At 39.3% G+C, this 23,984-nt stretch overlaps 1 protein-coding gene across 1 annotated transcript in view; it reads right to left on the bottom strand.

The window, feature by feature from the left end:
* EIF2B3 (eukaryotic translation initiation factor 2B subunit gamma) overlaps nucleotides 1-23,984 on the bottom strand; it is a 98,646-nt gene that overhangs the window by 69,465 nt on the left and 5,197 nt on the right. The window contains exons 3-4 of the mRNA XM_066324982.1: nucleotides 8,332-8,491; nucleotides 2,902-3,013 (exon numbers count right to left, since the gene is read on the bottom strand). Coding sequence (XP_066181079.1) covers nucleotides 2,902-3,013; nucleotides 8,332-8,491 — 272 coding nt within the window. The remainder of the gene's footprint in view (nucleotides 1-2,901; nucleotides 3,014-8,331; nucleotides 8,492-23,984) is intronic.

Raw genomic sequence — 23,984 nt, 5'->3', positions numbered from 1 at the left:
GCTATCCACGACTTACAAAACCACAACACAAATCAAAACAACAAATCTGGAAAAGAAATCCTAACCAAACTGAGAAAGAGAATAACAGGTTAAACCATGAGCTTAGAAATTCCACTAAAATGTTTCATTCTGTAACACTTCCATAACTACAAAACACAGAGTCAAGAGCAAATAAATATTTAATACTCAAAAGGTACTCAGGAGAATGTGTGTTTTCCCCTGTCCCTCCTCACCAGCTGCTCTTTTATGGCAGGAAAGTGAAGAGCATGAAATCCAATGATAGGAAGAAGGCAAAGGTCAGGAAAAAGGTTTTACTTCAAGGATTTAAATTAGCGTTCTACAGTTTTGCGTGTTTTGTCAACACAACTTCCCTCCTGTGAGGAGGGGGAGCCAAAGGGCCTTTGAACCATTTCTGTATGGGGTCTAGATTTTTACCAGTAACAAGATTCCTAGCTTTAAAGAAAAGCTCCTCTTCCCACTCCTTTCACCACTCCCTCCCTGTCCCTCCTTCCACTCCCTTCCTTAAAAAGAGAGGAAAAAGAAAATAGAAAAAGGATCTGAAGAACAAAACAAGCACTGGAGGAGTTCTAGAGTTCATGTAATGAGACCACTATAGCCCTTCAAAGGGACCATTAAAAGCAAAACAAACAAAAGCAACACCCTCAAGATGTCTATTGTATTTTACAGAGGAACAAATGAGTCTGCTGGAAATTCTCCCACCATCTTGCCACAAAGTCTGTAATTTCATCAAAACAAAGCCCAGAGATCAAGAAACAGCCAACATGGCAGCTGAAAGTCAGTCATGTCAAGTGGTCCATGAAGAAAATGAGATTGGGCTTGCTTTTTTTTTTTTTTTTTTTTTTTTTTTTTTTTTTTTTTTTTTTTTTTCCCCTTTCTTTACTATGATGTATTAAAAAAAAGACTTCAAAGATTGTTTCAAGCGTCGCTTTTGTTTCTCACATGAGAAAATCAGGGGTTGAGCAGGTCTAGACAATTCAGTGGTTAAAACACCATTAGCTGCCAACACTTTTTCTTCCTAGAGCTCCCACAGTTGTTGCTACCCTGGATTTGCCTGAAATAAAATTACTTGATGATTTCCATATATATTTTGCCTCCCTCAGAGCTTCCCAAAGATGGCAGCTGTAGGACAGAGAGAGCGCACCAACATCCACAACTGGCAGTTTCAGATGTCAGAGACTCGCCCAGGTGGATACTGGCCCAATACTTCTGCTTGATGCTTCAAAGCATCTTATTTTTTATTCGTTTCAATACTTAGCAGATCTTTTTTTGTTCTTCTACACTATCCTAGCATCTTTGGGCTCTACTTGGAGGGTGGCTAACCCTTTACATTCGCTTTCATAGCTGTGCGTGTAAGAAAGACAGGGAGACGGATTTTTATCCCATCTGCAGATCATCAACACTCCATTTACCAAATCCCAAACAGTTATGCTCAAGATCTGCTGAAGACAATGTAACTGAACAGGTGCTACTGAGGGCAAAGTTTAGCCTGCAGGATAAAGCCTGATTAATTTAGCTATAGGAATGAGAATCTTCTGGTTAGATGAACCTGTAAAATCAGGGGTCAACTAAGATCACATATGTTTCAGCAATTTCTAAGTCATTATACCACAGCCACCCTCTAGTGCCAGGAGGAAGCCATAAAGGCAAGCTTGTCACTAACAGCAGATAAAATATTCCTCCCCTAGCCCAAAATAGATCTATTAGCCTTCATGTGCACAAACCCACAGAATGCATCAGTGATGAATTTCCTACCCTATGCAAATCAGCTGCTGTGTTTGCACAGAATGCTTGCCTGCAGCTTGGTCCCAAGATAAGCCCAGGAGAGAGCCAGCAGAAACATGCTGGTACAGGCTCCTTCCATTACAACAGTTAACAGGGCCCACTCTTGATCACCTTCCTTCTAGGATCTTCCTTAAACTCGGGCAGAGGAGGTGTCATCTTTCCATGGGCACAGAGCATCTCCCTCACATCTGGCAGCGGGATGTTCAAGGAAAGATTACACTGAGCTGTGGCCTACAGCACACACCAGAGGCATTTTCACAGCAGAGATTTATCTGAGAGCAAACCCCAGATGTCCACATCCTTGACTTAATAGGTCCACATGGATGAATTCCCAGCTCTCAAATGGCTGTTCCACAGGTGTCTCATCTCACTGAGGTGAAGTCTGACTGTCAGCCTGGGACAGACTACAAAGGCTGGCCTCTCAAGGAGCCAACACAGCTTTGCAAAGAACACGTCAGACAACGTGTGCCTGCAAAAACTAAAATCACTGTACTGAAGAGCATAAAGAAAAAGGCATCTTTCCTTCTCCTGCTAATGAATATGAATTACACCGTGCAGGAAGCTCAGCTTGTCTGGCATATTTGACAAATTCATCCAAGTTCTCAGTGAAGTTTAATGGTGGATATAGTATGGTTTTTCTAATGAATCTTTTGGGGCCTGGAAAGAGAGCTGAGATTTTGTGCCTTAAATGCGCAACAGGATCATGAAATTCTGACAGCCTCTCATGGATACTCTGCAAATCCATGCAAGATGAACTCAACCAATGAGACAAGCATTTAATTTATGGATATAGGTCTAACACTTCACAATCTCTGAATCTAAACTGTATCTGACCTATCACAATATAGATTTCATTTCAAGAAGAGTTACCCTTTCATGCATTCCTTTTCCTTCACTGGATTTTTTCCTAATAAAGTTATAAGACGAGCCTATCAATTGGTTCCAATGATGTAACAAAGGATATAATACTGCTCCCTGAGTATTGCAAAAGTGGCTTTTCCTCTTCCCTTCTCATCCTACTTTAGCCATCTCTCCTACTACACGCTTATTTTATTTCATCCCAAGTTCAGTTTCTATTACAAAGACCCATGAGCTTACTTTTGAAGGATGGATCTTTTAATGACAAGTTCTTCATCCAAGTCAGCTTCATTAGCCATGAAGAGCAATCTTTTTCCTGTGTCATCCACTCCAATGAAGTCGCGCTGCTCCACTGAAGTAAAAAATCAAAGAAAATCAATATATAACCCCATTTTAACACAGGCTGGAAAGACAAATGGGACCACCAACCAGCCCCCAAATATGAAATCTGAGCAAATCCATGAGTTTAATAAGTACTGTTGATAACATTTTCAAATTCTTGTCAGTTGGGGCACCTGGTATATATCATGGCATTCAAAACACTGGTCCTGAAAGGCTTCTGCACCCTTTTCATGAAGATGCCAACTACAGGTCCTGACATGCAACACTCAGTTTTGAGCTGTGCTTTCCTGTTCTTCTTTTTCTTTTAATAAAAACCCCTGCTACCTGAATTAAAACAACAACAGACTCAAGGCAAGCAGCAAGTTCTTCAAATCCAACTGCTCCTTCTCATAATGTCACTCCAAATTAGAATTAGGGAGTCTGGAGAGGATTGTGATTTCAGTCAAGACACAAGTATTTTGCAACTCATCAATTTTAGACAAATATCAATACGTTAATCACAAATACACATAAAAGTACAGATTCTATGACTTCTACCATGGATGTTTCTGGGTGGGTTAAATTGTCCACCAAGAGAATACCTAACACTCACATGTATCATTGTGGCAGTCCATATCTCCTGCAATCAGTGACCATGCATCAGCAGGGACTTTGGACTACTGAAACGTAAAGCATTTATTTTTTAACAGTTTTCCACAACATCTGAATACAGTGGTGACAACCATATACTGATCTTTATAGACACAGGCTGTACAAGTAAAGCCATGGTACAATTTAACAAAAGTCTTTTTTCTCCCAATAAATACTATTATTGTGGGCCAAACTGGCACATATTTGATCTCCTAAGTTCTGTGCCTTTAACCACAATGGAGTAACAACATACCCTAGAAGCAGCTAATCCTCTTTTTCAGATGAAGTATTTTTAACTTTATTTTTCCCAGTTCAGGCCTATCCCTTGTTTTATTTATACCTGTTCTTTCACAGGTTATTACCACAGTAATAACTATGGTTAAAACAGTCAGATCTGTGCAGCTGTTGAAAGGACTCCTGTGCAATCTTCGATCCAAGTGATCTAGCACAGCCTCTTCAGAAAACCTCCCAACACTTCTCAGAAATTCATTACACAGCAAAGAAATACAAAAATAGGCCTGAACATCTAACACCATGACAAAATAAGTGCAATTACGATAATGCTTACTTGCTGTAAAAACTCAGAGTAAGCCTTGAAAGCAGTGCTGATTTTCATTCTGTGGAGGGCAGTGAAGTTTGAGATTGGGGGCGAATGAACCCTCACCTCTGTCCCCTAACTGGGGTCTCCTGACAGGATGAAAATACAACAGTGACTGACTTTCCTCCATCGAGGTACCAACACTCCTCTAAAAGTTCAGGTCCTGCCTGCTCATCTCCTGGCTGTTCTTACAGTAACATATTACACTGCCACAGCAAAACTCTGTGCAACAGGAGAAAGGGAAACAAAAAACAACTTGATGAGAGCAGGATCAAGTACATGGCCGACACCAATCTGGTGAGTCTTGCTTGTGTGGATAGGTAAGAAACAAACAGTGAAACAATGAGAGTGCACTGTGGGATTTTTTGTAGCAGAAGCCAAGTCAGGTTTCTCATTGTATACTGGCAATAAAAAAATTACTTCAGTAATTTAAAAAAGACAAAACTTACATACTAAAATCAATTATTCAGAGGTACAAGAGTGCTCTTTGAAATCCCACTGGCACCACTTAGCAGGGAAAAAATAAATGTAAGAGCAGACACATAACTAGTTCACAAAATCCCTGCAAGGAAGTATGAGAAAAGCATTAAGGTGACAATAACTTAAAAAATCATTTAAAGTATACAAATGAAATGTAGAATGTGTTTTGCCTCCTCACAGTAGATAAGGACTTGACATGGCTATTGCAATTTATTCATTATCTTACAAATTAGATCCACATCAATTTTAAGAGCTTTAATGATCTAAAGAAATCATATCACAAGAGAATGTTAAGCACTTTAGTGACAAAAAGAAATAAATTTCAGTCATATTTTTAAAATGCTTTTTAATCAATCATAATTAATTGACACTTGAGAAAAAGATATCTTTGTTAAAGACTCAGTCTCCCCACCCTTTCAATTAAATGGAGAGGATTTCACATGATACAGCCTTCAAGACCATCAGGAGGTCCTCTGGCAAACACAGAGAATACCAGTGATGACATGCTTGCTGCTTTCAAGACAAGAAAAATAAGTAGGAAAGAGTCACCATCTCCATCTTTTCTGTCTTTCATTATACACAGAAAGGTTCAGACACTGCTTTCCACTCAATCCCTTGCAGGTCATCTTTAAGCACACAGCTCCATTCTGGGTATCTGAATTCCTGACACCCTCTGTTTATTTGGGTTAGCACCACTGACTAGCATTTTCATGTTGTGTTTTTTTACTGCCATTGCTCTTACTGCTCAACTAAAAAAGCCAGTGAGATTATTATCATGAATACACGATCCCCTAAGTATAAAACCCAATGAACTTGACTCTGTAATTTGCAATTGAGTCAAACACTGCAGGAAACCATCAGGATGAATTTATAGCATTTAACACATTGCAATTCAGGCTACTTTAAGAACTGTTCTTTATATCACAGTTCTTGAATGTTCGATAATACCCCAAAAGCAACAAGTTTGTATCAGATTTCATGACATATGAAATAAAATCTTGTTGATCCTTCTCAAAAAATTAATTGCTTTGTAGAAAGTGAAAAAATAAATCTAGTGGCTTGTCACGGGATCCATTTTCTAATACAAACACTTGAACAGTAGAGTTCAAGTACATAAAAACCCGTACATGTCGCAATTTAGAGGAGCTAATAGTGCCACCTACTACAAAATACTGCCTAACATACTCCATGTTAATATCTTGTCTTCAGGTGCTTATAAGCTTCACCAAGTTTTAACTGTCTGGGATGAAATTTCAAATATCAGGTACCTGGTTTAAGATGAACATTTGAAACACTTCAGCAAAAACCATTCAGCTGGTTCTAAGGCTAAGGAAAAAAGTGTTCACGGTGTAAGTGGAAATGGTGTGGTGTCCCTTCCCTTGAAAAGCTCTAATCAATCTTTGAAAAACTGCAGTTTCACATGCTGTATTTTCTCTAGCCTTCTATTTTCACTGCAAAAGTTTCTGCATATTTTATTCTTAAGGATAGATTCTCCCAATTCCTCAGCTCCTAGGACTAATCAAACAGCAGGTGGTATGTAAGGTTTTCTGTACCATCAGGTGGTACAAGCAAAGCACACAAGCCACGAGGCTCCACAGCCACGCTGAGATGACTGTTCCAGGGGAGAGTTTAATCTGTTGTCTTTTTGCAGTCTGTTTTTTACAAAGAAAAGTCATAAACTCACAGGAGTGAGGGGAAAGAAGAAGCATACAAACAAGGATTCTGCAAGACAGGCTGGAAGGGAGAGAAAGCAACCCCTGAAAACTACTGCAAACTGTGACTGTATGAGGACACTAGACAGGACAGGAATCAGAAGAGAACAGGTGACTATAGGCAGAAGAAGACAAGAAGTCAGAAGACGGAACTGGCAGTGAAAGAAAAGTGCAACATATGACAAAGAAAAGCCAGGCTCTTGACAAGGATCCTTGAGGAAGGAAACTAAGGAAAGAGAACAAGAATGGAGTCTGGTGGCAGCAAGATGCCAGCATAGGAAAAGAAAGATGGATGAGATAAGGTAATGCCAACAGAAATAGGGTGTATTTAGTCAACTAGGAATGAAAGCCAGGAGGGTCTGGTGCTCCCTAAAATGTACTTCCCTCCTCCAGAAACTGGAGAAGAACCTGAAATTCCTCACTTGGCACTCTCCTGCTTTTAACAAATGACTGACACAGGCCTGGTGGGGTTCATGTCCTGTTTGAGGCAGTCCACAGGAAACATGTCACTAATGCTGTCCATGGCAGCTCAGGTGATGCTTTGGGTGGGAGATCTTAGAACTGAGTCCCACCGAAAAACACCAGGGGTGATGAAACACTTCTATCTAATGGAATTTTAGTCTTTTCAAGTTTGGTCTTTTACAGATCTGAAAAAACACACACAAATTTTAACAAGTCATGTAGGAAGAGTTATGCTACAAAGTCAAGCACACAGACATAAAAAACAAGCAAAATAAGAATGCATGTACAATCTGATGTGTTTGTATTTGCAAAGAGTCTTCAGATAGTCTTGTTTATCCTCACAGACCTCCTCACCCCCACCCTGTGTGCTCGGAGCTCACATGCTGAGCAACTCTCTGATGTTTAACCATGGACTCATTAGTTTACAACTCGTGAATGCTCAACTCTGCGCTGTAGCAGTGCTCTTGACAATGTTTTATGTGCCATTAGCACTTAGATTGCCTTTTCAAAAATAGGGGAGTTAGAGCTGTTTGAGAGTCCAAGTACTAAACCTGACATGTTGCTCCAGAAAAATCTTCATGCAGAGCCTAAGAAGTTTTCTTTTAAAAATGTTTCCTCTACTTTCAGACAACTGTTGGCGTGCATTTCACTCCTCTCTCAGACAGTTTGAAGCTACACTTTCTTACTTGCATTCCAGTAATGCCTCTGAGCTTTAATCAAGGACCAGGACCCACTACGCTGACAGTAATCAAGGCTCAGCATTTTAACAGATATTAAAAGAAAATGAGAGGTATGGTGTGGGAACAACAGTGTTTTAGTACTTTTAGCATATAAGTAAAATGGGTATAATAGCCCTGCTTTGCCTTACAGCAGTGTTGTGAGAGCAGATACATTAAAGATTACAAGGCACTAACTAAGATATTATGGTAAGAGGGATAAGATAAGCATCTAATCAACTCCTTGAAATCAGTGGAAGTTTTGCCTAGCAAAAGGCCCCTGGATGTGATTTCAGAGGAGTAATTCACTACATACCATGTTAGAAGAATTTCTAGAAGTGTTTGTTACCCACCTAGTGCTGGTCCCTATAGTCAGTGTAAAATTCCCAGCTATAATCCTGCTGATGCTTAGTGCTCTTGAAAAATCTAATGGTTTTAATGTTCATATGTAACAAAAATTCAGGGTTTCATCCAAAACTCACTGAAGTCACCTGGAGCTTTTCCCTTAACTCTTGTGAGCTTTGGATCACAGCCTGCAAGATTACACGAGTCGAATACTTAATTCTGTGCTGGAAAAATCCAAGTCACACCCTCACTAGGGAATCTGAAGAAAAATAGGGTATCTGTGCCTTTTTTATTTCTTTTGCTCTGAGACTGATAACTAAACATATCATACATACCAGTGGTTTCTCTACAATTTATTAATAAATATGTATTCCTACATACATACCTGGCTTTTTTTTCCCTTTCTGTCCTGGTACCACTTCTGTTGGTTCATGAGTTTTCTTCATCAACATGGAGAGAGTAGCATCATGTGTCCGAAAGAGGTCCACAACTTTATATAAATCAACATCTGTGATCAGATCACAGCTCAACACCAAGACATCAGTCTGTCAAAGAAGAGAAAAAAAACAGGAAACCTTTCAGAGATACAAATTACCACATATGGACTAGCATTTGAGGAGCCAAAAACAAATACAAACTTAGTTTTCTTTTTTCTTTTTTTAATTCACCACTGCCAAAAATAGCTCCTTGTTTTTACCATTGCTCTTTTCTTGAGTCCTGCTGTTAATGTTATTTGGTTAATGCTTATCCAGCTCTGGACCATAAAGAATGTGACCATCTAAATTGTCTTCATCTGTTCCTAAGGACACAGAAGTCATGGCTTTCAAGACCAACAAGAAATTCTACAGTATTTTCAACAGCTACTTTTAGTTATATAATGATGTAGAAAAGAAATCCTTCTCAAGAACTCTTTTTTAGCTGACTCTGCATCTGGCTACAAACCACTGGAAAAGATATTTAAACTATGTTATTTTATTGGGGGACAAAAAAACCCAGACTATCTAGGATGTGATTTACTCAGTAATTGCACTGTGATGGTGGGCTCAGTTTAGAAATACATTTCCTAAAATCAGCAATACTCCGTATTACAAGAAAAAAAAAAAAAAAAAAAAGAACATTAGGTCCTATTTAATAGGAGGCTTGTACTTAATTTTGACCTCAAAGGATTCCGAAGTCCCTTATACAGTTTTTAAGAGAACTGCTGCACAAATCACAGGAACATTGTCACATATGGAGCAAGACATAGCAGTTTCATTAATGGTCCACACTATCAGTATAACCCAGCTAAAAGCTCTTATTAAGAAAAAGTTTTCTGTGTTTCACGTGGGTTGTGGAATACGCTGCCAAAAACCTATGAGTTCAGCAATTAACTTCATTTAAACTAATCCTATCATAATATTTGTGCAGCATGGCCTACAGAAAAGTAGCAAATTTCCACTTTTTGTTAATGCTCAACCTTCTAAAGGCCTCTCCAGAAGACAGTGTTTCTTTCCTGACAGTTACCATTTTCATTTTCTCTGCTACCATTTTCCATGCTAAGCCTCCCTGCAGTATGACATGGCTGCCCATTTTTGTCTTTTTAAAAGAGAATATTTAATGAGAAGAGCATTAGACAATACTTAGAAAAACCCGACTTAATCCATGGAGGATCAATCAGTAATTCTACTCTTACTTTTGAAAACTATCTTGGTTTAAAGCAAACTATTTCAGGATTGACCTCTCATTCCAGAAAGGTTTATTACAGAAAAGCTTGCTTTACAGACTTTATCTAACACTAGAAGATTCCACATTGTAGTTGAGATTAGCTGAGGTCTGGTATTTACATTACTTGACAGGTTCTTCTATAACTGCTGGGCAGTTTCATGTGTTTACCAATAAGGCATTGGAATTCATCATGTCACAAACTGTTGGAGCTGCTGATTTGGCATGCTGTGCAAAAGGTCAAGCTCTTCCATTTTCATGTGACTTCTCTTCACTTTACTGAGAAACACCTGGCTGCTTTACAGGAAGGAACAATCTTCAGGTTGAGAATTTTACACATTCAAAACCTGATTTGCATCACTCCTCCTAACATATTTTCAAAATGTGTATTTTATATTACAGTTTTGCCCAAGAAAAGTATTTTAATTAGCACTTCTCTAAAAAACCCAACATGCACACATTGGAAAAAAACCCCAATAACCCAAACCACGAAAGCAAGCTGCCCAGCACTCTGGAGCAGACCTGCTCCAACATTCCAGGGTGTACAAAGAAAATAAGAAAAAAATTCAGCTTGGTGTGGAAGCAAATCTCGCGCTTCACGACTGTAAACTGTGAAGAAACACATATTAAATATCCTGGAAAATCCTGCAAAATTTTCAGATATTCTGTTTTTACAAGAGCACGAATGAATTACAACGTTTACAGAAAAGGCCAAAAGGTATTCAAGACCCATATAAATAGACCTGTACTTTTCAAACTCACTTTATAGAAGGAAGAGATTGCCAGCTTCAAATCTAGATGCATTCACTCCGGTGGTGAAAATAAGAAATAATAAAATGAGAGAGACTGACACCCCAATAGTCATATACTAAGGAACGACTATCTGGATTTGTAAAACAAACCTTGTAATTATTTCACATTTTACTAAATGCTTTAATCTGTCACTAATGCAAAAAGGCAACAAGCGTTTCATAGTTCTGACCAGGCTCCTGGGTTTTTTCTTCTCACTATAGGACAAGCTTTTTGCAAAAACTGAATGCAAGACCCCTGAGGAGCATATGGGAACAGAACCACCAAATGTCTGGTTGCCATCTGTTCTACCCATTTACTCTCCCAATATGTAAATAAACGTCAGTGAGCGCAGGGACCAGTGAAACACACAGTTGCTCTGTAAAGCCCACATTTCTGCCTCTCCTCCTGATGAGCAGAGCAGTGGCCTCAGAAGCACGCTGAGAATACACCATGAAAGGCTCTTTTGGGACTTGACAGCCTCCCCTTTGAAACACCACCCCCCTCATAAATAAAGCCCTCACTGTCTAATGGATGCACTTTTTTTTTTTCAGTGTACAACTCCTGAACGAATAAACTAATGGCTGAATGAAAAAATAAACTATCCTAGAACCTTAGCAGAAGTGTGTGTTTTTCTTTACGTTTTCAGGGTGGGTGTAGAAGAAAGAAAATAAATGGTAGAACTTTTGGGTTTTTTACATATATACATGCCAAATAAATGCAGTGCACCTTTCCCAATGAGCCACTGATACAAAGAAGAGAAGTACGCACTTACTACATGCACTCACGTGCTAACAAGGGTATGTGAACATACTTGACTTCATGAATTATGCAAACACCTAAGTACACACACATCTCTTAATGAAATACATGTAACAATGATTACATCAACCCCAAACTATTATACAAACAGATGATAAGAATCAACGTGAACTGATTAAAAAAACCCCAGCAAACACACACCTCAAGCAGAACGACTGCAAAGGAAAAAAAATGCACACACAAATGCACTCTCAACACGCATTACAACCACAGGCAGGGCAAGGCAAGGGTCTTAAATCAAGGACCATCTAATGGATGGAGCATGTATTTTCCTGCTCTGCTGAACTTGGCACATGCCGTTTTGTCTCTACTACTTTTATGACAAAGAGAAGCCCTCATCACAGACCAGGGCTCTACCACAGAAGTTGCTATAAGAGCAGATGAAAAGGCCATCAAGCATAAGAGACCAGCAAATGATTTGGGGCAATGAACACAGGAAAACGCTATTGGTACACAGGTACAGCAGCCCCGCCCTGCTGGTAGCACAGCTCATGTTTTTGTGAGCAACCCAAGAGCCACAGAAAAGACAAGGAGAATATAATACTCCTTGGAAGCGTTAACTTGGGCCTCAGCAATCCCTTTTAACCTCAGATTCACAAATCACTCACTCAAATGAAGAACTGAGACTAGGCTACTGACCAGTGGAGAAAAGTGGGATTCCACAGAGACCACCCCGCTTATGATCCAAGTTTCAAGAAGATCCTTCTGCATCCCCACTGACTTCATAAATTATTGGAGCTCTGGGCTTTCAGTGCAACCATCCCTGAATACAGAGTATTAAGTCAAGTATGAAAACATGGCACTAAGGTCCCCAAATCTCTACTCTGCCTTTCTAACACCGGCTAACAGCACTTCAACGTCAAATGTTATGAACTGTGAAATGGCCAGATATGAAGTAAGTTAAATACTTGATCCAGATAAATAAAACAGTGTAACATAAAACATGAAGAGACTTATACAAAATAGAGAAAACAGTAAGGAAAAAACACTGAAAACCAATATGTCAACAATTATATTAAAGCCAGTACAATATGGAAAATATACACAAAAACAAGACCAAAAAGCAGATTGTTTCAAGAACTCAGATCAAGACAGCCGATTTAAAAATAGAAAGCATGTTTTCAATGGAACTAATTCATACCACAGATCAAAAGATGGATGCAATTATATGGTGTAATATACCAGCATAAATAAAAAGCCTTGGACTTTCTCACACCCTGCATACAAAGGCAATGCTAAAAACCCTTTTATATTCAGCAATTATTGCTGGAGCCCTTATGATCAAACAGGAGATGTCAAGGTTACCACAGATAGCTGGCAGCAAATTATGAATTTTTAGTGGTATTCACTATGCTTTTTCTATCAAGTATAGACAAGGGCAGGACCTCACAGCCTAAACTGCTGATGGCCTCAAAAACAGCAGACTAGAAAATGAGAAAACATGTGTTGCAAGGAAACTGTAATATGAACAAAATCAGCCTCAAGAGAAAGAGGAAAACAAATGTCAGATTGCATTACAAACAGAAAAGAAGCAAAACATCCACAAGCAGTAGAATCAGCTTCTAACAGAACTGAAAACAGACGAAACATTGAAGCTAAATGTTAAAAGTTTCCAATTGCAAAGTATTACAGCTGAGACTTTGACAGGAAAAGAAAGAAAATCAAGAGATTAGATATACTCAACCTAACTTAATACATGCACAAACAGAGAACTTTGCATCACTTCCTGCAGTGTCACCAAACAACAGGGGAGAGAGAGGGGAATAAGTTATAATTATTGCTGGAATTAGGACTGAGTTTTATACACAATAGCCTGGAACTTCACCACATGTTGCATTACTTGGGGTTTGTGTGTAATGCTTTTTATTATTCTAAAGAGTGGAAAGGGAAAAAACAGTTTGGCTGTGGGCAAGCATTTTGATTGCTTGTTAGCATTCTCCAGGCAAAGTCAAAGATACCTCCCAGCAATTGCATTACTCACCACTCTTCAGATCAGAAACTTACATCCAAGACTTTAGAGAATCCCTTTTTATCTCAGTCTCCCTTAAGAGACCTCCAATTTCCACACCTGTAACCTCTTTGAAGCTCTATGGCTGTTGCTGCAACTGGAGCAGGGAACCTCATTTATTTTTTGATGTCTGTAAGATCTTGTTAGCTACCAACTGAAATGACCGCCTTTGGCTGGGAATTCCCACTCTCCTTTTGTAATGTCCTTGATGGCAAGATTTAGAAGGAAGTCATGATTTAGTACCTTGCTAGCAGACATGAAGCATTTACCTATTCTGCTCTCATCTTGCAGCAGAAAGTTTGCTGTAGATCAGCACCTTCGTAACTATTCTGAGGATAGAGGACAGTGAAGGCACAGAATGTCTCTCAATCTGAAATCCAAAAGCAACCTCTCCTCATTAAAGGATGGAAGAATAATTTTTTAGGATGTGTGCAATGTGAAAAGAGTTTCTTAGAGGCTTCTTTTCTTCCTTTAAAAAAAGAAAACAGAAAAGTCTAATGTGAAAGCCAAGGAAGTCTCTTCTGATTTCTTGGATGGCCCTGAATTCATCAGGTGAGGATATCTCAAGGCAATGTGAATGCCTTCACATACGTAACCTGTCAGCATCACTGTTTATCTTCTCAAAGAAAGCTGCAAGAAAGATGCCAGAAGCTGGGGAGGAGACTTAACCCCAGCCTCATCATATGGCTCATCCCTATGTTTTGTATCAGATGGGATCACACAATGAAAACACCATTTTAGGTTATCTTTGCATCTCATGAGCTACCATCCAAAATCAATATTTTTTAATTTACATACATATAAGCTAGGAACAGGAAAGATATTCAAGCCTAGAAGGCATCCTGTCTCCTCCCAGAAGGAAGACTTGTTACCCTATGCTCAAACTGACATGTGGGGTGGAAAAGGGTAATTTACAGCTCTCAGCAACCAAACCCAGAAGTTTAGAGATGAACAAAAGTTCATAAATTTATTAAGGATGTTTTCAAAGCAGGACACTGATATTATGACACTTACTGAACTGTAAAACTTCTGGTCTGGAACACAGGCTTTGCAATCCACCTTTTCTTCTGGTTTCAACTAAATCACTCTTGCTCTACTTACAGTACTCCAAAAGTAATTTTCCCAGCTTATTCCTCTACCCACATCACCCTTCTTCACTGGTTCTGTTTTCTATCACATGAAGCACAAGCTGTTTACTGTCCTTTTAATAGCCTATCCCATCCATTTGTCATGCACTTAGCAAATCTACCTCACTTCAATACAGGATTACAGCTCTAGTATCTATTTGTATCTTCTAAAGGGTGGGGCTTTAGCTTCTGCTGTCTTCTTTTTTTTTGTTTTGGTGTGAGTTATTTTGTTGTTTCTTTTTCTGTTTGTTTGGGGGTTTTTTTGGGGGGGTGTTTTTGGGTTTTTTTGGTTTTTGGTTTGTTTTTGGGGGGTTTTTTGTTTGTTTTTTTTTTTTTGGGGGGGGGGGTTGTTAGTCAAAGCAATCTGCTACCCTTACACTTCAGAACATGGACAGTTGTCATGCTATCACTGTTCTGGGGCACCAGACTGACACAGTTGATCCCATCTTGATAGGCTCTCTCATTTGTCTGAGATCAGGGTCATCTCCTGGGTTTATGTCCCAATCCTGAGTATGCACTGTTTTTCCCGTCTAAAGGCATCCAGAAGCATGTACTGTGCCTGCTAAGGCTCAGGGGAGCACCACAGACCCTGAATTTGCCAGTTCATGGAGGGTAAGCCTGGCAACATAAATTCTCTCCTGGCTCAATGCAGTGCACAGACGGATCCTTTCTCCACAGGCAGAACTCCAGAAACAAACGGTCCTCTCCTCGTCACTCCTGTTCCTGGAAGGCAGGTTTCCAGGACTACCTGGACAGCAGCACTACCAGACCTGCTGTGCAGCTGATCTTGGACTCTGCCTCACATGAACAGAAAGGAGAACGCAGCAGTTGGGCTCCAACCTCAGCAGCAGCAGCGCAGCAGGAACTACTGCCAAAGCCCAGAGCTCAAGTCCAGGCTTAACACTTAATGTAAGCAGAGCCTTAGGCAGTCAGGTGCTGCAGTCATACACACAATAATAATAAAAAGTAGTCCTAATGGAGCTCAACCGGCTCAACTTATTGAAGGGAAAGAAGGCCTCTGCCTAGAGCCAGGAATCAGCTCAACTGCAGATCTCTCAGCAGCACAACGAAAAGCAGGAATGACCGGATTCAGGGTCTAGGAACCAGTGATCATCACAGGAATAAAATGCAAAGTGGTTTAAGAGGGAGAACAAGTATAACCTGGAATAAAGTATCAAAGTATGTAATAGACAATTCATACATTCTAGTAGATGAAGAAAGTCTTGCTATATTTTAGAAACACTTTCACTAAGTCATCCCTAAGTTCCAGGGCTAACAGCCCCAACTGGTGGGTGCAAACTCCCATACGGGCTAGAGGATCATAATGGTTCCTTGCAGTCTCAAACTAGACAGTAAATAAAAACCAAAACATACAAGCATGTGTCCTCAGGAATCATTCTGCCATCCTGCAGCTAGTATCAGCACAATCTTAAATTAAAAAAAACCTCTTTCCAAGGTCAAAACAAGTCATTACACAACAAACGCCCAGTTTCAACACTGCTTCAAAAGAAAACCCGAATTCTGATGTACTTTGCAAAGCAGAGGCTCTGTGAGACAGCTCAGTGAACTGCTACTGTGCACCAGCCTACGCAGGAGTGGCAACCACCTACCTGAAACCCCATCAGTCTTGTTCAAATGTTGTGGCTCCTCTCCTCTAAACACTTTTCATGCCATGGTAAATGAAACACTATTATAAACTGTAGATTCTTAAACTACCTTCCACACAGTATCATTTTCTCCTCTAGCACCTTTACAATTTTCCAGTGGTGTTTGGTCTGCAGCAACTGCTGTTGTAAGAAAAACGTTATGAAAAATTCGGGATTTCCAATGCTTTTTCCAGCACTATTAGTCTACATCCAGAATTTTCACCATCTTCCCAAAGAAGCTGACTGAATTTATACTACAGAAGAATACCTAAATTTGCTTCAAGAAACTCTGAACACACATTTGCTTTTCCATTTTCAGCACAGAACCAAGGAAAAATGAGATAACCTGTTTGGGTTTCCCAGTTAAAACAGCATGACAAACATGCAAAATTAAATTCCAAGCATCCTAAAGTCCACTGATCTTCACCATGGCTTTCACCAAATTAAACAGTGACAGAAAACCAGTGCTGAGAAGAGTGACAGCCTCTGGGATAGCCTGTGCTGCTCACAGCACCACATTCCTGTTATCAGTGTAACACAACTGTACCAAGCTGCAAAACCAGACACAGGGGAAAACCCTCTCCAGCACACTTAAGTCCATGTTTGGCACCTCCCTCCTCCCACATTCCCCAAAAACTGGAACTAGGTATTTAGGCTCCAACACACAGTTAGACTGGTTGTGTCTGATCTGAACAATTCCATTTTCTCAATCAGGGGAAGAGTATCACCTACAATGATCCTTTTTTTTGCACATTTTTCTGGGAGAACATTCCTTCCTTGCCACCTGCAGCCTTTTTTACTTTATTTCTAGCCTGTGGGATTTCTACTTGTGTATTTTCCCCATGTTTGGATCTTAACAACTCTTCCCTCATAGAATATCTGGACTTTTCATGGCAATTGTGGGCATTACAGCTGTTGCAGTGTCATGGTTAAAGCACAGTAAGTTATTTACATAGGGCAGCTGTATATATTTTAAATAGAGAAAATGAAAGAGGTTTTACCAAAATGAACACTACTATTTACTCCCAAAAAAAGAAAACTAGTAGTGGCTGACAAAACCAGGAATATGTTTTTTACCAGGATGCTTTTAAGTAAATTACTTCAGCTACACGCATGTGCAAAGAGCTTGCTGTGTCTGCAAGTATAATAGGCTGAATTTGTGTAATTCATCAGAAACCACAGAGGGCCTAAATGAAAACACACACTGTAATACAGGAAAAGCACTGACCATTAACTTCTACATGGGAACAAGAGGTATTGGTTAACATAATGAGCACAGGCCTGGAGTTCCCAGGAGCATGAAAAGGATAAGGACATGCAGTGGGAGATGCAGCAATTGAAAGTGACAGGCATCTCAGGTCTGTCAAGGACTGCTCTTGCACAACACCTAAGGTTCTGCCAGTCTGTATAATGGAAGGCATCCTCTTCAGCTGACAATGGGCAGAATAGCAAATGCCCTAATAATCATTCTTGATCCAACCTTCACAGCTAATTGCCCTGTTCAAACTTCTGGTGTTCTAGCCATTATCCATAGTAAACCTAGGCAGCAAAATAATTTAATTAGCTAGAGTTTTCTAAAGCTGAGTAACATTAAAAAAAAACCCCAAAACAACAGACAAACAAACAAAAAACCCCAGCAATTGCAGAATTGTCTCTTACCCTGCCAGAAAAAAAATAATGATCAGCTGAAAGTCCTGAACACATTGTTCAAGCACAGAGTCAGGCAGTGGTGTATTGTTCCCCACAGCCACACACCCTGAGCACCTGCCCATGTAGCTGCTTTCTACAAAGAAAATCAACTGTGCTTTGGGAATGGGACTCGGGCATGCAAGCTGTAATAAATGTTGGCTAGTGCCTTCAGTGGTGGCAGCTTTCAGTAAGAGGCAGAGAGAGAAAAAAAGATGCTACATGCCCTGTGAGCTGCCATCTGATACATCTGCTTTCTCTAACAACATTGTGAAGGGCAGAATCAGAAAAAACCACCCAGACAGCATTTTTATTTACATTTTAAACACTTAAGTAAACAATGTTTGCTGTCAGCTGCACTGGAAGAAAATGGTGAAATTCTTTTTACTACTTCAAAATAGAATATTTAGTTCAGTCTTGCTATTATATAGAGAGAGACCTTGTCTCTTACAAATGAATTTAATTTGGCTTTTTTATTTCCACTGACAGTACCAAAAAATGCATAACTCTACATTATGGGGACCTAAGTTTTTCTTTCCATGCTCACCAAACTCAGCTCAGTCGTACCAAAAGGATTCAGATTCCATCTTCCAGCCGTTCCAGCAAGCTTACTTACATCATGTGTTTGGAAAGGAGATTTTTCAGCAGAGGAAGCGGAGCGCCTCGCCATGCTGGCCAAGACTCCACGGATCAGTGACCCTCAGCAGCACACAGACCACCACCGTGACATCACACTTTCCACAACACAGATCCCAAAGATGCACATACCAAGAGAATCTGGAGTTTCAATCTTTGTTTATTTGTTCAAAGAAAGTTGGGTTTTCTTCTTCTTTTTGGTAGCGTTTTAGGGTTTGTTTTGCTTTGCTTTTAAAGAGTTGTATTACTTTGTAATTATAATTTTTGAAACTAAGAAAACCAGGTGGACCACCTGAGAGGAAACATTTCTCTCACAAGTACTCACCAACGATAGCAGCAGAAGACAATCTGACTAATTCACACCGTATTATTCAGGGCTTCCATTAACAGAGCTCAGGGCTCATCGAGGGAGGAAAATACAAAATTGTTCCATTGCTGTTACTCTGCTGGAATGCTACATTTTAATCACTGTCTGCAGCATAGTTGAGTGACACAAGGGAGAGAAATGCTTAATAGAAGATGTAAATTATATAGACTCAGTGAAGACAAATGATTGATCCAGGCACATCCAATCCACCCAAAACACAGATTCATGAGTTAACCAAGTTTTTTAACCTGCTGCCTGGAGAGCCCCAGCCTGGGAGGTGCTGCCAGATAGCAGCTGTGTGGGTCTGGTAAAATTTGGCACAGGAAACAAAATGGTCAAATATTAGAGACATCTAAATTGCAGAGGAACTCATTTGTAAACTATAGCGACGCCCCTTAGCATTCATTTTTTTTAATCAACAGTAATCTACAATCCACAAAAAGGGCTTTAGCAGCCTGATAAATGGTACAAGCAGAAGGTCATAGAAACAGAGTTCTCAAAGGGGTTTCCTGAGTCAAGAGTTTTGCCTCCTGTCATTCCAGCCACTGATTTACTTAGTTTATTTAAAAGCAAACAAAAATACAACGAGAAAACAGATTCTCATTCTTGGAGGAAATTAGGAGATTCTGATCTTGTTTACTACTGGAAAACTATCTCACAATCCTATTCTGCTCTGATTAAAACATTTCTGTAATTTTCAGCGTATGTTTTCTCACAGCAAATTTAAACCCATTCATACTGCACTCTGAATATCTTATCTCCTTTTCTAATGTTTGTCCCACATTTGATACATTTGAGTTCCATACCTGCTCAGTATTCCTGGCAAATAACCTCTTCTCATTGCCTTAAGCAATAGAATTAATTTCTCATCTCTACCATAAAAATACTTCAGCTGATACATTCTAGTTTTGCATTAACCTTTCCTTCCTCCATCAGAGTGGCTGCTTATCATCACACTATTTCAACTAGTACACTCTGAGACAACTGCAATTTACTCTTGGGCTTCTAGCTCCTACTACAAATTTCTTGTTACTATTCCCCAAAATCACAAGTTCTGTGTTACCAGCCAAACTCTATGTGCTATAATTGTGAATTCCTGTTAATCAGCCAAAGGAGGTCTACTGAACTGCAAGAAAAGGCCTGTAAGAATAGCAGCAGAAGTCAAATAAATTAAGACCTATATCTGGACTGCAAAAAAAACCACACTGGATGTATCAGAAGACTTTACAATATGACTTGAAAAAAACATGTCCACTAATACCAGCTACAGAGGAAAGGCCTCCCTAAGTGAGCCAGGGGATTTCATTACATAAATTAACAAGGAACATCAAAATAAGTTTGCTTTTAAAAAGGCTACTCTCCATAATAATGAAAAAAATACCACTGAAAAACAAGCTGCCCACAAAACAAAACTGCATCATCTGTTACCACAGCTTGTATCACATATCACCACTGAAATAGTCAAGACTTTTACTGATTTCCCTATTACTCAGATTCAGCTCATCTGAATGCTCCAGCCAGAGCTGCTTACCAGTGAAAACCAGAAATAAAGACTAGTAATAGTTATTGAGGAGAAAGCAATTATATATGATTTTAAAGAAAAGCCGTATCTTTTACACAGAACCTCTTCCACACTGCTCCAAGAAAGTAGCAAATTTAGGATGCTAAATAAAAATAAATAAAAACAAGCTTATGGAAGTTATTAAATTACACCTTAACACCTGCTGTGTACACCTGCAAATCGGCCTTACTGTTTTACTAAAAAGGCCAAACACCAATCAGATTTAAAACCCCCTCAATCTTGAAGCAGTATATATGAGGAAATTTGAGTATAAATCCAGAGCAAGATTAATGTTTTCTTAACATCAGTGGTTGAGGTATTTAGTTGTTCATGACCAGGGTTAGATTAAGCATTCTTTACATTCAAATTATTTGTTTTTTCAACCCTAATGAAAGTTTAGTTTTTAGAGGACCTGATTCTTAAGAAAGCAAATTATTTCTTCCCCCACACAGATTCTCCAGGCAGCTAGAAAAGTGTGCAAAGGCAACACATCTCCCACGCCTGTAATGGGTGAAACAGTAACCAGTAACACCCTAACTGATTGATGAAAAATATTTAAAGAGAGTAGAACCAGAAAGTGGCAGGAAAAAAATCTGGATGTGGAAAATAAGATTTCATAATGGAAAGTTGGATTTACTTTTTGATACAAAAAGAAACTTTTATACCTCTGCTAACTAATTTTTTTCAAACGCTTCCTGACAGGTCAAGAATATTCTTTAGTGCAAACAAGAAATTAAGACAAAAGCAGATTGGCTCCATCAAAGCAGGAGGCTAAAACACCACTACTTGAGACAGTTCTTCAAACATTAATAATCATGAATTAAAACAGCCAAAAATCAGTGCCTCTTTTTGTGTCCTCTAAGTCTTGCTGGACTCACCTCACTTTCATGCTGCAGGGAAGGCAATAACTCAAAAGGTACTGAAGTTTTTTACTAAGTAAAACACTTCAGAATTACTCTAGTAAAACTGCATATGTGAACAATTGAAAGAAAATTGAAGTCAGAAGGCATAATAAATAAATAAACAAATAAATAATGAACCCAGTGTTCCTGTAACGATTTTACGCATCTACAGAAGCAGACTGCCATCTTCCAGAATAGATTAAATTTCTCTATATACTAGGCCCTTTCCCAAGCCCCATCTGAAGCACAGGAGCTTTCTTCACTCTTCACTGGGAAGGTCAATCCAAACCTAAAGGCAGGAAGAATGGCTTATTGCTCTGCTGAGGCCAGAAGGTGAGCTAACAGAGACCACTAAAAACCTCTCTGATGGTAAAGCTGCAGTTCAACAACAGCATTGTTATACCATCAGCTGTGCATCTATACAGCCAGTGTTCTACCACTTCTTCAAATAAACAAGAAAATAATTAAATCTTTGGAGCTCTACTTTCATTTTCATATTTTAGAAAGCCATTCATTAGCAGTCCTTCAAAGGATGAGCAGAAAACTAGGAACTTAAAAGGCCAAAAGAATTAAACTGACAATGATACTAAAATGCTATCAAAACCCTAAAACTGGATATTAAAATGATACCAAAGAAAGCTGTCATAAGGCACAGAGACTACAGCAGGATCCTGAAACAAACTGCATTCCAGGGAAATGCTGGGATGGTCCATAGGACAGCAATTAAGGGGTCTGATTAACAGTTGTCACAATGTGCTTTTACAAACTGTTTTCATATCCCTGTATAAAACAAAACACTTAAGAAATAAATAGGTCCCATACCCACATTTTTGCTTTTTGGCAACATAATTTTAATGGCTGCACTTAGTGTAAAACACTGGTGTAATTTTTTTATTTGGTAATATAAACAAGCAAAAAAAAAAAAATCCCTTCGTTTCTACTTTATATGCTGCAAAATTATATTTCAGTTACTTATATACAGACTGACACATTCCAGATCGAAGACCTTTTTAATATCATAGTCTAGCACACACTGAATAAACCAGAACACTGGAGATTCAGAAACTGGACTTTCACTTGAAACGGCTTCAACTTGTATTTAATGTCTTGTCCTGCTGGCTTTCTGAAGGTGGGAAAACAGAGTATGTAATATTACACAGAATATGTAATATTGCACAGAATATGTAATATCATAAGGTTATCTTATGCATGAAACTGAAAGATATTTGAGACAGAAGTCCACTTTCCAGTACCAGTACAAATCTCTTTAATGATCCCAGGTAAATCACCTCATTATGCCTCAGTTTTCAGTTCTAAAGTTGTGAGAACAATCTGATTAATGGTGTTCGCTACTCAGACCCCAGAAGTGAATGTTTAATAAATCCAAGCAAAACAACACACTACACAAGTCAGTTAGAGAACTACTGGTAAAGAAGAGGCCAGACTGACACCCAAGCCCAGGAATCCACAAAGTCAAACTTACAAGACCAAGTTTTCTGGTGTTCACTACTTTTCAAGCAGGTGCCTTTAGGAATCAAGTTTAGCATAATATTTTTATTGCATGAAGGATCCAAGAAAAGGATACATTCAGACTTGCAATGAACATAAAAACCCTAATGAAGCTGCTACCTTGTCAATCAAGTGTAGGCTGAGACAGCCAAAAATAACAGGAAGACTTCCAATAGAGCAAAGAACCTGCATCTAGTATATCAACTTCTGAAGCAAAGTTGTCAAAAACATTATTGTGGGCGCACAGTGGACAAACAGCAAACAAAAACTTTAATAGGTTTCCTTTGCTTTCATGAACTTCTGAACAACTTGCAAAAATAAGACTAGCAGAGTCAGATGCTTGTTACTGTGAATAAAAAGTCAGTCTTACCTGCAGCCAAAACACCAGCAGCATAAAAATAGAAAACAATGGAAACTACGTTTCCTTAGCCCTTACAGGTTTTGCATGCACGTGCTCTCATACTACTACTGAATGCAATTCTGAAAGTCTAACCTTGACATCTAATCTTTAAAGTATCAAGCTTCATTACCCAAGGTGTAACACAACAAAAAGACCCAAAACTGCAGGCACAGCAAGCAGCAGCGAGACTCCTTCAAAGCTAGACAAGGCAGCAAGTCATGAAATGTTATGCTTTAGAGTGCTTTATGCACATCTCAGAATTTGTGATCAGCAGTTCTGCTACCCTTAGACATATTTCTTACTGTGCATTTATAATCTTGGCTTTACTCCCTGTCACTTGCACTGCACACAAGCAAGTTGTCTATACTGGGCCATGTTACCTCGCTTTCACTGAGCATACTTGCTCTTCTGTCTGTGGGCAATTAACTCAATTTGTGACAACTAAGTTTCAGCAACCAGTTTAAACTTCTCATCAGACTTTTGGCATGGGCTGCAAAAAGCCTGCCAGCAAACCATGGCCACAAGAAGCAGTTGTTTTCACCAGGGAAACTCATTCTTCAACGAGATCACTCTCCTGCGGCACTGCAAACACAGCCAACATACAGCAGCTTTTCAGCTACCTCTGCTGTGGAGTTCTCTCACCTCTATCACACAGGAGAGGGCATACCCTGTAAGAGGTGCACCAGTGGTATGCACTTACTAGAGGAATGACTCCAAAATACACAGTGCAGCAATCTGCTCAAGAACTTAGTATAGGCTTCTTTCAAATAAGAGACCACTTTGTCCTCTGTGCCTAGACAAGCAGACATGGAATAAAAAGGGCAGAAGCAGCTGCTGCCATTCATATGAAGCATCTGACTTACGAAAACTTGTGTGGTTTTCAG

The sequence above is a fragment of the Sylvia atricapilla genome, chromosome 9, assembly GCF_009819655.1.
Source record: "Sylvia atricapilla isolate bSylAtr1 chromosome 9, bSylAtr1.pri, whole genome shotgun sequence".
NCBI classification, from domain to species: domain Eukaryota; kingdom Metazoa; phylum Chordata; class Aves; order Passeriformes; family Sylviidae; genus Sylvia; species Sylvia atricapilla.
This window is presented reverse-complemented; position numbering and strand designations above follow the sequence as displayed.